Source organism: Carcharodon carcharias, chromosome 10 (assembly GCF_017639515.1).
Source record: "Carcharodon carcharias isolate sCarCar2 chromosome 10, sCarCar2.pri, whole genome shotgun sequence".
In the NCBI taxonomy this organism is placed as follows: Eukaryota; Metazoa; Chordata; class Chondrichthyes; order Lamniformes; family Lamnidae; genus Carcharodon; species Carcharodon carcharias.
The window spans coordinates 159,713,480-159,727,192 of record NC_054476.1 but is presented as its reverse complement, the minus strand read 5'-3'; the positions used below and the strand labels follow the sequence as shown (position 1 = coordinate 159,727,192).

The 13,713-nt window shown below is 44.0% G+C and overlaps 1 protein-coding gene across 2 annotated transcripts in view; it reads right to left on the bottom strand.

Moving 5' to 3' along the window:
- The window catches only part of LOC121283060 (carboxypeptidase D-like), a 69,156-nt gene extending 64,920 nt beyond the window's left edge, over positions 1–4,236 (bottom strand). The window contains exons 1-2 of one of the 2 annotated variants that reach the window (XM_041197076.1): positions 3,435–4,236; positions 810–1,067 (exon numbers count right to left, since the gene is read on the bottom strand). In XM_041197076.1, the coding sequence (XP_041053010.1) occupies positions 810–1,067; positions 3,435–4,098 (922 nt within the window). In that variant the 5' untranslated portion in view covers positions 4,099–4,236. Of the gene's footprint in view, positions 1–809; positions 1,068–1,216; positions 1,772–3,434 lie in introns of those variants that run through there. The other variant, XM_041197077.1, reaches the window with a different exon arrangement.
- Positions 4,237–13,713: the final 9,477 nt, after the last annotated feature.

The following is a 13,713-nucleotide window of genomic DNA, read 5'->3' as shown; positions in this document are numbered from 1 at the left end:
ATGATATCAACAGAAAGAAAACTTTGCTAGTTAGAACTTAGCTAATTAACTGATGCTGTTGCAACAGGCTCCAGTGCAATACTTGCCTGTACCCACCTGCCTGATATATCTTAGATCCAAACACAGTGCAAATAAGTATTCATAAGTAATGTGACACTCATCCCTATTGCTATTTCAATCATTGTCCCCACTGCCACTGTCCAACCTCTCTTAAAGACAATGAGTTGCAGTTCCACAGTGCCAGCAGCCTGTGAATATGACTGAACTAGCCATTCTTCATGGACCAGCTGGACAGCGAGAGATAGCTGGCTGTGCAGCTACAGGTGTATCACAACCAACTCCAAATCCTGACGTTTACACACATGCAGCACCCAAAGGAAGTCAGTGGATAGCGACAAGCACAAAATTGGTGGTTGTCCGCACACTGAGAAGAGAGAGACCAGAGTCTACCTTATCTTTGCAGTTCAGAGTGCATTTGTCCACAGAGCCACGAGTCAGTGGACTTTGAATATTCTCTTGCCATACTGGCTCTCATCATGAATTGTACTACCAACAGGCAGTGAACACCATAATGGTTAGCGAATAGGATTAGCTGTAGGATTAGCAATTATGACATAATTATTGAAACTCTGTCCAGTAATAAATCAGGGAACATTTTGGCGCTGGATGTATCAGAACTAGAGTGGACTAGCTTTTTCTTTGAGGTTTTTCTACAATTACAATGACCTGAATCATATTAGCGCAATGAAGTGCACTTGTGGTTTAAAAGGAAATTATTGTCTCTGTACACATTTCAATGTTGAACTCACCCCTCACATCGTACCACTTGGCTCCATTTGTGATCCCATCCGTAAAGGTTTCTTCGGAAGGGTCATTACTGCAATGTGGCTTGCCAGTTTTCATCACCGGGTGCTTGGAAGCATAGCTTTTTGCCAGGTATTTAAACACCTCATCATCAGGACTCTTACTGTAGTATCCCACTGGCTTGTGAGTTACAGAATCATCATAAGGATAACTGGCAACAACAGACCCACCGTGGAGATTCCCAGAAGCCACAAACTTGTTTTCTATGGGGATGAAAAAGTACAAATTACAATTAGAGAATGGAAAAATTTTTTTTTTTTTTTTTAAAGTTGTTGTGTTACTCCAGCAAGAAATTAAGCCAAATTCATTGCACATCAGGGAGCTCAAAATGTAACACTTGATTTTGGCTGACCTTTGCAGCTGGATAACCCCTGCTCCACAAGATGGTGTGCTGCTGGTGAAGACTGTTGCTCTTTGCCATTAGCCTTGCATGTTCTTTTTTCAGTTTTTCTTTTTGGACTTATTACTTTCTTTGTATCCATTGCTTTTTTCTTTTCAAACTCTGCTGCATTTCCACTTACCGTTACATTCGCTTAACTTCTTTCTGTTAGCTTGATACGATCTCTTACCTCATACTGACCATGGTTGCTTCATTGCACAACTGGCGCTTTGTCTGCCTTATATTGCTTCACCTTGAACAGCTACACCTTAAAATAGAGTCATGTTGATCCAGGATGAGTCAGATGCTCATATATCCAGTGAACAGCAATAGTGTGGCAGGTTTTTTCTCTGTGGGCAGCAACTTCATGGACAGCAAGTACCTCCCCTTAACAGATACATTATTGACACACACCAATTGCTGATTCACTACTTCCAAATACATTTCCAGTTTTGTTACTTCTTCTGTAATCTACATACTACATGGCATACATTTACCATTACTTAACTGAGTATTTTGCTCGGCTATGCTTACATTTAGAATATTTCTACAATCTACTTCCAAGATTTCCATATTTTACAAGACTAATGGCAGACAGACAGCTGTAATATAAAATTTCAGACAGGATCCCCAAGTCTAGGTGGTCTGGATTTGGTTACTCTTCACCGAGTCCATTCCCAGACACACTCATATACCTCCAGAATATACTCTGCAGCCACATGGGCTGAACTTTAATCCATGTGTTCATCTCAAAAATTGACTGTTCAAGTGATCATTGCCATCCTTCACACTTCCACATTCACACAATGTTTATATGATCGGGGGCTTCATGGCCCCCAACTGCTCCTGTACATGCGTAAATGCATCCTGGTCAAGTTCTACTGGCTCCCTGTGCCATAGAGAAGTGACTTCTAAACCCTTCAAGAACTTGAGCCACCACAAATGAACACCCCTTCACTACTGTCTGCAGTTTTCATTCCTCTGACTCTGGATTTCCACTGCTTCGACAGAGAGTGATTTGCTGTTCCCTACGGTTTCTCTCAAAAAAAAAGTTTACTTTACTATTTCCTTCCTTGACTTCACATGGTTCAGAAAAATAAATTGTCAATCCTCCCACATTTGGAGTAATACGGTAGCAATAATGTGGGAGGGTGGCTCGGAGTGAAAAGGTTGATGCGCAATTAGAAATAAAAATGCGGTTTCACAATGCAGCACAAGAAGATAAACACAAACTCTTTTGTTTGTGTATACAAAAGATATGCTATTAGATTTCATTGATTCTTGACACATTATGATCTTAATTGATGTAACTTAACTGGGTCACAAAAGTCAGTCAACATCTAGAGTTCTGGAAAATTATACGTGTTCACAACAGATGGCATGGGCTTAGTGTGCACGTTAAAGGATAATATGACTAGGGCAAGATTTTTATTCAGTCTATGATGCCCAACAATCTTTTATTGTGTTACTTTGCGTGCCTATAAAAAAGGCCAACATCAGATTTCTAGAGCTCTTCCCATTGCTATTATTCATCAGGTCACACTATTGTTCCTGGTGATATAATTTGAGGATTAACAGTATTTTACACAGAAGGCTGACATCAACAGAAGTGGAATGCGACGACCCATTTACTATCCGGATCCGTCCAAAATCTAGATAAAGTAAATCATCATTGCATTTGGTTTCTGATTACTTGCAATAAGATGACTCAAGTGTCAGTGAGGCATTAAAAAGACATGGGCAAGCCGCGTTGTAAAATGCTGCCAGGAGCCTTTGATACAGGCAGCACCGTGCACCTTACCACCTTTTTCCTCTGCCCCCATCAGAACAACGCAATTTAAAACCGGTGTACAAACACAGGTTGTCTGAGCCTACAAGTGTGGCAAATCGGGGGTGTTCAATTTCAAAACAGAATGGAGCTCAGTTGGACGTTTGTTCGATTGAGGGAAATCTAATCCGCTTGTTTGCATCAGTCAAGATGGTGTGACTCGGTGTCAAGTTTTACTCCCGTGTGAAGCGCCTGGGGACGTTTTGCTGGGTCAATGTATGGCGATGGATGCAAGTTGCTGCAGTAACTAAAGATAACATCCTGATAAAATGCATAGACATAAAGAGGACGGGGGCTTTGCTAACCCCCCTCCCCTCCCTCCCCCAAGTGAACATAAACTGTGATGTTAGCTGTGACAGTTACCTTTAATCCACTTCTCCATCGCAACCACTTCAGGCACATCCTCCTCCTCCACCACCTCCACCTCCTCCTCCTCCTCCCCCAGCTCGAACTGATCCAAGAAACTCCTGTTGAGGTCCTTGTTTCTGGCGTTGTTCCTGCCGCCGTGCTCGCCGGAGCAGTCGCCTTCCACCGAGCTCTCGAAGCCGTCGGGGTTCATGCTGGGCATGACGTAGACGTCGGTGGCGTCGAGCAGCCGGCCGACCCGCTCGTCCTGCCCGTAGCTCTGCAGCAGGTACTGGATCAGGTAGACCAGCACCTGGCGGGACACCGTCTCGTCCCCGTGCATGTTGCCCACGTATTTGAACTTGGGCTTGCCCGGGCTGGGCTGGCCCGGCGGCGTCGTCGAGATCTCCATGACCCAGAGCGAGCGGTTCTGGACGCTCCGGCCGACGCTGAAGAGCCGGGCCAGGGGGCGGTGAGCGGCGGCCGTAGCCCTCAGCAGCTCGGTCAGGTTCGCGTAGTCGTAGTACCGGGACGTGTCGATGGCCAGCGGAGCCGCTCCGCCCCCCGGGACGGCGGCGGAAAACCAAGTGAGAGCCCGGAGGCAGACCAGGCACTGGACCCAGGCCGTCCCGCCAAACCACCACCACCAACAACAACAACAACGCCGCCGGCCGCTCGCCATCTTTCCCCTTTCTCCTCTTACCGTTGGCTGGCGGACTCCCGCGCCTTCAACTCGCTCCACACACCAACCGGCGGCCGAACGAACGCTGTCTGCCTGATTGACAGGCCTCCCGACCAACCCGCTCGCACGCCTCTCCTCCCCGGAGCTGATGTTCATTCGGCGGAGGGGAGGGACGGAGGGGGGGGGGGCGGGGCCTCTCGTCTTCGCAAGGGGTGGGGGAGTAGGGGGGGTGCCGTTACGTTCGACGCGGCGTCAACACGTCGCGCTGCGTCAAGTGAGTCAGGTTGCCTTGGCAGGGCCGTTACGTTCGACGCGGCGCCCTGCGTCACGTCAGGCTCCATTCGCAGGGCCCCAACGTCCCAAGCGTCATCACGTCCCGTTCCATCGGTTTCACGCGACAGGCAAACGTTTGCACGCATGCGTGTTCCTCCTCCTTGCCACCCAGGTGCTTGAGTTGCACCTTCTGGTCGGATGTCTATTATTGGTTTGGGATTCATTCATTCGTGATTAGCTCCGAGTATCGTTTCAACAAATGGCCCGCAAATGTCGAGCTCACTAGCGTCGGATTTGGGGGGGGGGGTGGGAAATCCCTCTGGAAGTTCCCCTGGAAGTTCCCATGTAAGGGTTCAAAGTGCAATTGCCCTGAAGTGCCCATTTCCATTGAACATAGAAATTAGAGGCCAGTTAAAGCACAAGAGAGTTTGGCGAGGTTGGACGGTATGTATTTTAATTCAAGGAGTCTGACATGTAAAGCAGATGAGTTGAGGGCCCAAATTAACACATGGAAGCACGATGTCGTTGCTGTCACAGAGACATGGTTGAGAGAGGAACAGGATTGGCAGCTCAATATTCCAGGATATTGGGTCTTCAGGTGAGACAGGGAAGGATGTAAAAAAGAAGGGGGTTTCACAATCTTGATCAAGGAACCAATTATAGCAGTAAGGAGGGATGACATCTTAGAAGGCTCCTCAAATGAAGCCATATGGGCAGAATTGAAAAACAAAAAAGGAGCAATCACATTGCTGGGAGTGCACAATAGGCCCTCAAACAGTCAGAGAAAAATAGAAGAGCAGATATGTAGGCAAATTTCAGAGAAATGTAAAAATAATAGGGTGGTAATAATGGGGAATTAACGGGGTTAGTCATAGTGTGATAGATTTAGAGGGAACGGAATTCTTAAAATGCATCCAGGAGAGCTTTTTAAGCCAGTATGTAAAAGGTCCTACAACATGCTGGACTTAATTTTAGAGAATGAAGCCAGGCAAATGGTAGAGATATCAGTGGAGGAGCATTTTGCAGATAGTGATCATAGCTCCATTAGATTCAAGGTTGTTATGGTAAAGGACAAGAATGGGCCAGAAGTCCGAGTTCTAAATTGGGGGAAGGCTGTCTTTTATAAGAGCAGATATGATTTGTCCAGAGTTTACTGGGAGCAGCTACATTTAGGTAAATATGCGTCAGAGCAGTGGGAATCTTTCAATAATTAAATAGGGAGAGTACAGGGCCAACATATTCCAGTAAAGACGAAGGGTGGGACCCACAAATCCATGGAACCCTGGATGTCGAGGGATATACAGGATTGGATAAAGAGAAAAAGGGAGACTTACGGCAGATACCGAGGGCTCAAAACAGCGGAAGCCCTAGCGGAGTATAGAATGTGTAGGGGGGAGCTTAAAAATGAAATTAGGAGAGCAAAAAGGGGGCATGAATAAACATTGGCAGGTAAAATAAAGGAAAATCCAAAGTTATTTTACAAGTACATTAAGAGTAAGAGTAACTAGGGAAAGAGTAGGACCCATTAAGAACCATAGTGGTAATTTGTGTGTGGAGCCAGCAGACTTAGGTAGGGTTCTAAATGAATACTTTGTGTCAGTGTTCACAATTGGGAGGGATACGTGGGTATGGAAATCAGGCAAAAGGACTGTGATATAATTAAAGAAATTAGCATAGAAATGGAGGACATACAAATTGGTCTGGCAGGCTTAAAAGTAGATAAATCTCCAGGACCGGATGAAACGTATCCCAGGCTGTTGAGTGAGGCAAGGGAGGAGATAGCAGGGGCACTCGCAATCACTTTCAATACCTCCCTGGGCACAGGAGAGGTGCCAGAGGACTGGAAGACACCCAATGTGGTACCGTTGTTCAAGAGAGGAGGAAGGGATAAACCAGGGAACTACAGGCCAGTCAGATTAACCTCTGGCAGGGAAACTATTGGAAGCAATTCTGAGGGACAGAATTAATCTACACTTGGAGAGGCAGGGATTAATCAAGCACAGCCAACATGGTTTTGTTAAGGATAGGTCATGTCTGACCAATTTGATTGAATTTTTTGAAGAGGTGACCAGGTGTGTAGATGAGGGCAATACATTTGACAGTCTACTTGGACTTCAGCAAGGCTTTTGATAAGGTCCCGCATGGGAGACTGATAACGAAAGTAAGAGCCCATGGGATCCAAGGCAATTTGGCAAATTGGATCCAGAATTGGCTGAGTGGCAGGAAGCAGAGGTTGATGGTTGAGGGGTGTTTTTGTGACTGGATGCCTGTGTCCAGTGGCGTTCTACAGGGATCGGTGTTGGGTCCCTTGCTGCTTGAGGTATATATAAATGATTTAGACTTGAATGTAGGAGGGTTGATCAGTAAGTTCACGGATGACATGAAAATTGGTGGGGTGTTAAATAGTGAGGAGGATAGCCTTAGATTACAGGAGGAGATAGATAGATTGGTCAGATGGGCTGATCAGTGGCAAATGGTATTTAATCCGGATAAGTGTGAGATGATGCACTTGGGCAGAACAAACAAGGCAGGGGAATACATGATGAATGGTAGGACATTGGGTAGTACCAAGGAGCAGAGGGACCTTGATGTCCTTGTCCACTGGTCCCTTAAGGTAGCTGGACAGGTAGATAAGGTGGTTAAGAAGGCATATGGGATACTTGCCTTTATTAGCTGAGACATAGAATATAAGGGCAGGGACGTTATGCTGGAACTATATAAAACGTTGGTGAGGCCACAGCTAGAGTATTGCGTGCAACTCTGGAATCCACATTATAGGAAGGATGTGATTACACTAGAGAGAGTGCAGAGGAGATTTACCAGGATGTTGCCTGGGCTGGAGAGTTTCAGTTATGAGGAGAGATTGGATAGACTGGGGTTATTTTCCCTGGAGCAGAGGAGATTGAGCGGGGACATGATTGAGGTGTATAAAATTATGAGGAGCATAGATAGGGTAGACAGGAAGGAACTTTTCCCCTTGGTGGAGGTATCAATAACCAGGGGGCATAGATTTAAGGTAAGGGGCAAGATGTTTAGAGGAGATGTGAGGAAGTGTTTTTCACCCAGAGGGTTGTGGGAATCTAGAATTCACTGCCTGAAAGGGTGGTAGAGGCAGAAACCCTCATAACATTTAAGAAGTATTTGGATGTGCACTTGCGATGCCATGGCATACAAGGCTATGGGCCTAGTACTGGAAAATGGGATTAGAATAGTTAGGTACGTGTTTGACCGGCGCAGACTCGATAGGCTGAAGGGCCTTTTTCTGTGCTGTAGACCTCTATAACGCTAACAATTGCGCTGCATTGGGAACCCGACACTCCCTGACCTCCGAAACCCCCAAACCCATCGACCTCCAACACCTGATGCTAGTTCTAGTCTCTCCCACAAGGGGAAACATCCATTCAGCACCGACCGTTTCAAGTCCCCTCAGGATCTCATAAGTTTTAATAAGGCACCCCTAGGTGGCAATGATCATATTATGATTGACTTTCATATTCAGTTTGTGGGAGAGAAGAGTGGATCTGAGACTAATTTTTTAAGGGCAATTATGAGGGCATGAAGACAGAGCTGGCTAAAGTGAACTGGGCAATTAGGTTAAGGCATAGATCAGCAGAGATGAAGTGGCAAACATTTAAGGAGATATTTCAGAATACTCAAAAAAGATACATTCCAGTGAGTAGGGGAAGACTCTAAACATAGAAAAATAGAAGCAGGAGTAAGTCATTTGGCCCTTCGAGCCTGCTCTGCCGTTCAATATGATCGTGGCTGCTCCTCTATCTCAATGCTGTACTCCCGCTCTCTCCCTATATCCGTTGATGCCTTTAGAGTCTAGAAATCTATCTATTTCCTTCTTAAATATATTCAGTAACTTGGCCTCTACAGCGTTCAGTGGGAGGGAATTCCACAGGTTCACCACCCCTGAGTGAAGAAGTTTCTCCTCATCTCATTCCTAAATGGCCTACTCCTTACCCTGAGATTATGACCCCTTGTTCTAGACCCCACCCCCCCACCAGCCAGAAGAAACATTATACCCAGTCTGTCCAGCCCTGTCAGAATTAAATATGTTTCAATGAGATATTCTCTTCTTCCAAACTCCAGTGAATACAAGCCTAGTCGGTCCAATCTCTCCTTTTACAACAATCCTGTCATCCCAGGAATCAGTCTGGTGAACCTTCGCTGCACTTCCTCTGTGGAAAGTATATCCTTTTTTAGATAAAGAGACCAAAACTGCACACAATACTCCAAGTGTGGTCTTATGGAGACCCTGTATAGCTGCAATAAGATATTCTTGCTCCTGTACTCAAGTCCTCTGGCAATGAAGGCCAGCATTCTTAACTGCTTGCTGCACCTGCATGCTTGCTTTCAGTGATTGGTGTACAAGGACGCCAAGGTCCCTTTGCACATCAACATTTCCCAACCTAGCACCATTTAAGTAATACTCTGCCATTCTGTTTTTCCTACCAAAGTGGTTAACTTTACATTTATCCACGTTTTCTGCATCTGCCATGTATTTGTCTACTCACTCAACTTGTCTAAATGGCCTTGAAGCCTCTTAACATCCTCCTCAGCACTTACACCCCACCTAGATTTTTGTCATCAGCAAACTTAGAAATATTATATTTGCCTCCCTCATCCAAATCATTGATATATATATATTGTGAAAAGCTGGGTCCCAAGCACTGATCCCTGTGGTATCTCCCTAGTCATAGCCTATCATTCCGAAAAAGACCTATTTATTCCTAAACAAAGGCTAACCAAGCAAGTTAAAGAACTTTTCTTTCCAAATTGAAAGAAAAAGCCTATAATTCCGCAAAGATGAGTGGCAGTTCAGAAGATTGGACAGAATATAAAGAACAGCAAAGAATAACTAAAAGATTAATGAGAAAGGAAAAATTAGAGTACAAGAGAAAACTATCTAGAAATATTAAAACATAGCAAATGTCTCTACAGGTATTTAAAAAGGAAAAGGGTAAGTAAAGTGAGCTTTGGTCCTCTAGAGAGTGATTCTATGGAATTAATAATAGTAAATAAGGAAATGGCAGATGAATTGAACAAATATTTTTCATCTCCCTTCACTGTAGAGGATATAAATAACATCCCAGAAATAAGTACAAATCAGGAGATTAACGGGAGGAAGGAATTTAAAACAATTACAATCACCAGGGAAAGGATAAGAAAGTTATTAGAACTAACATCTGCCAAATCCCCAGATCCTGATGGACTTCATCCTAGGGTCTTAAAAGAAGTGGTTGCTGAAATAAGTTGATGAGTTGATTTTAATTTTCTGAAATTCCCTAGATTCTGGAAAGGTCCCATCAGATTGGAAAATAGCGAATAGTGACTCCTCATTCAAGAAATGAGGGAGACAGAAAGCAGGAAAATACAGATCAGTTAGCTTACCATCTGTCATAGGGAAAATGCTAACATCTATTTCAGCAGGGCACTTAGAAAATCCTAATGTCCTTTAGGGAAGGAAATCTGCCACCTTTACCCAATCTGGCCTACATATGACTCCAGAGCCACAATAATGTGGTTGCCACTTAATTGCCCTCTGAAATAGCCTAGCAAGCTACTCAGTTCAAGGGCAATTAGGGATAGGCAACGAATTCTGGCCTTGCCAAGGATACCCACATCCCATGAAAAAAAAAATAATCTCAATGCAATCAGACAGAGCCAACATGGTTTTCTGAAAAGGAAATCATATTTCACTAATTTATTGGAATTATTTGAGGAAGTAACAAGCAATGTGGATAAAGGGGAACCTGTGGATGTACTGTACTGGATTTCCAGAAGGCCACATCAAATGTTACTACACATAATAAGAGCTCATGGTGTGGGGGGTAACATATTAGCATGAATAGAGGATTGGTTAGCTAACAGAAAACAGAGAGTGGTCATAAATGGGTCACTTTTGGGTTAGTAAGATGTGGCGTGCCACAGGGGCCTGGGGTACTGGGGCCTCAATTATTTATATAAATGACTTGGATGAAGAGACTGAATGTACATTGCTAAATTTGCTGATGACACAAAGTTGGCAGGAAAGTAAGTTGTGAAGATGACATAAGGAGCCTACAAAGTGATATAGCTAGGTTAAATGAGCGGACAAAAATTTGGTAGATGGAGTAAGATGTAGGAAAATGTGAACTTGTCCACTTTGGCAGGAAGAATAGAAAGGCAGCATATTATTTAATGGGAGGGAGATTGCAGAATTCTAAGATTGAGGATTCTGGATACATTACTTAATTGACTAATCGAAACCTTTAAAAGGCACCTGGCCTGCCTTGGGGGTATCAAGCGCATCTCCGGTCTCATATTCGAGAGGTTCGCGGATTCCTGAAGGTTTTCTTGGAAAATGTTATTAGGGACTCGGTCACCTATACTGAACACACCAAGTGCAAGATGGTGACAGCCTTGGATGTGGTGTACACACTAAAGTGCCAGGGGTGGCCCCTGTATGGCTTTGGTGATTGAAGCTAGTTTCAGAAAGATAGTGAAAACTTTAAAATCCTGAGGGATCTTGACAGGGTGGATGTGGAGACAATGTTCCCTCTTGTGGGAGAACCTGGATTTAGATGTCATTGTTTAAAAATGACTTAAGATAGAGATGAGGAGAATTTTTTTACTCTGAGGATTGTGAGGCTTTGGAACTCTCTTCCTCAAAAGGCAGTGGAAGCAGAGTCTTTGGATATTAAGTCAGAGCTAGATAGATTCTTGATTAACAAGGGGTTGAAAGTTATAAGGGATTGTGGGGTTGAGGTTACAATCAGGTCAGCCATGATCTTATTGAATGGCAGAGCAGGCTAGAGGAGCCAAGTGGCCTACTCCTGCTCCTAATTCATATGTTCATATGAATCAGGAAAAGTTAGTATGCAGGTACAGCAAGTGATTAGGAAGGCCAATGGAATGTTGAAGTTTATTGCAAGGTGAATGGAATATAAAAGTAGGGATGTTTTGCTACAGTTGTGCAGGGTGTTGATGAGACAACATCTGGAGTACTGTGTAATTTTGGTCTCCTTATTTAAGGCAGGATATAAATGTATTAGAAGCAGTTCAGAGAAGGTTTAATTGACTGATACCTGGGATGGGGGAGATATTTTACAAGGAAAGGTTGGACAGGCTGTGTGTTGGAGTTCAGAAGAATAAGAGGTGATCTTATTGAAACGTATATGATCCTGAGGGGAGTTGACAAAGTAGATGCTGAAAGAATGTTTCCCTGTGTCAGAGACTAGAACTAGGGGACACAGTTTAAAAACAAGGAGTCTCCCAAGATGGAGATGAGGAGGAATTTTTCTCTCTCAGAGGGTTGTGAGTCTTTGAAACCCTCTTTCCTATAGACCGGTGGAGGCAGGGTCATTGAATATTTTTAAAGCAGAGTTAGATAGATTTTTGATAGACAAGGGAGTCAAGGGTTATGGGGGGGCAGACAGGAAAGTGGAGTTGAGACCACAGTCAGATTGGCCATGATCTTATTGAATGGTGGAGCAGGCTCAAGGGGCCGAATGGCCCAGTCCTGCTTCTTATTAGTATGTTTATATCAACTTGAAACCATTCATTGTCCTGTAAGTCAGTAACATCTTTCCCTTTTTGATCCATGACGAGTTTGATTTCATCATGCAATTCAGTAAGGAACAGCTCCTTCAATCAGGACCTTTGCCACTTAACTCCAGTGTGCTATGGTATTTTACAGTGGGTGGCATAATCTTCCAACTGCCAGTATTTGGGGCCTGTACCTCAAAAACAATTTACGCTTTTAATAGCCACATCCAAAATAAGACACATTTTCAAAGCTTTACTGCACAAGTCTTGATGCAAAATGCAGCGAAAACATAGAAACTAGGAGCAGGAGTAAGCCATTCGGCCCTTCGAGCCTGCTCCACCATTCATCATGATCATGGTTGATCATCCAACTCAATAGCCTGCTCCTGCTTTTTTCCCATACCCTTTGATCCCTCTCGCCCCAAGAGCTATATCTAACTCCTTCTTGAAAACATACAATGTTTTGTCTTAATTACTTTCTGTGGTAACGAATTCCACAGGCTCACCACTCTCTGGGTGAAGAAATTTCTCCTCATCTCAGTCCTAAATGGTCTACCCCATACCCTCAGATTGTGACCCCTGGTTCTGGACTCCCCCACCATCGGGAACATCCTTCCTGCATCTACCACTAGGTTGGGTTGTTAGTTTGCAATTTGACCTTCAGTATATCACAACTCCAGCTTTCTTGCAGACCACTGATGGTGCCCCAGCTGTGGCCACACTCACAGCTCTTGCCCAGTCCACCGCCAGTTTATTCAGAGTTCCCATCAAACTATTGAAGAGGCAGTTTGCTGATGCTGTGTCTCTCATTGATGCCAATTCTAACAAGCTCTTCTGTTCCCATCAACTCTATGAATGAATACTGCCAGCTGGCCCATGTCATTTACATCAATTCTTTCATCAACTGCAATTCAAAAAGGAGTGAAACACTTTGCTTTGACAAGAGTTGGCTGTTTCAAATTCTCAACTAAATCTTTGATTCTCTCAGCGATTGTGTTACTTGAGAGGCTGATATTTGCAAAAGCTTGCTACTTATTTGAACACACTACTTCTGCAGTTTTTAGCATGCAGTTGTTCAGCAAGTCTCCTTCAGAAAATGGTGTTGATAACATAGTAATTTCATGGGCATTCATGTGACTTGGCTCAACAGCAGAATTGCTTACATGGCAAACATTAGTAAACATTCAAAGAATCTCAGGGGGAGATGGTGGCATAGTGGTAATGTAATAAAGTAGGAATCCAGAGACACAGGCTAATGCTCTAGGGACATGGGTTCAAATCCCACTGTGACATTTATTAATTCAATTCAATTAATAAAATATGGAATTGAATACCATGGAATTGAAAGTTTCAGTAATGGTGGCCTTGAATTGATTGTCATAAAAACCCATTTGGTCCACTAATGCTCCTTAGAGAAGGAAATCTGTAGTCCTTACCTGATCTGGCCTACATGTGATTCCAGACCCAAAGCAATGTCCTCTGAAATGTTTAGTTCAAGGGCAATTAGGGATGGGCAATAAATGTTGGTTTGGCCAAAGATGCACACATCCCATGAAAGAATCAAATGTTGCAGCTGATGTGAGAGTAGTATTGATTGTTCTTCCAGTGACTATGCTAATTTGGAAAATATATATTCATGGAACTTTTCTGCATATTTTCTACCATGATGAGCTTCATAGGCTTTGAGTTTTACTGTCCACCCATGACCTCTGCCTCCAACCCTACAGTGGGTGCAAATGGCTCAGGCCAGGGTAGGGTTACTCAATCCCAAAGTTTCACCTTCCCACAACCTGACCCTATTTCTGC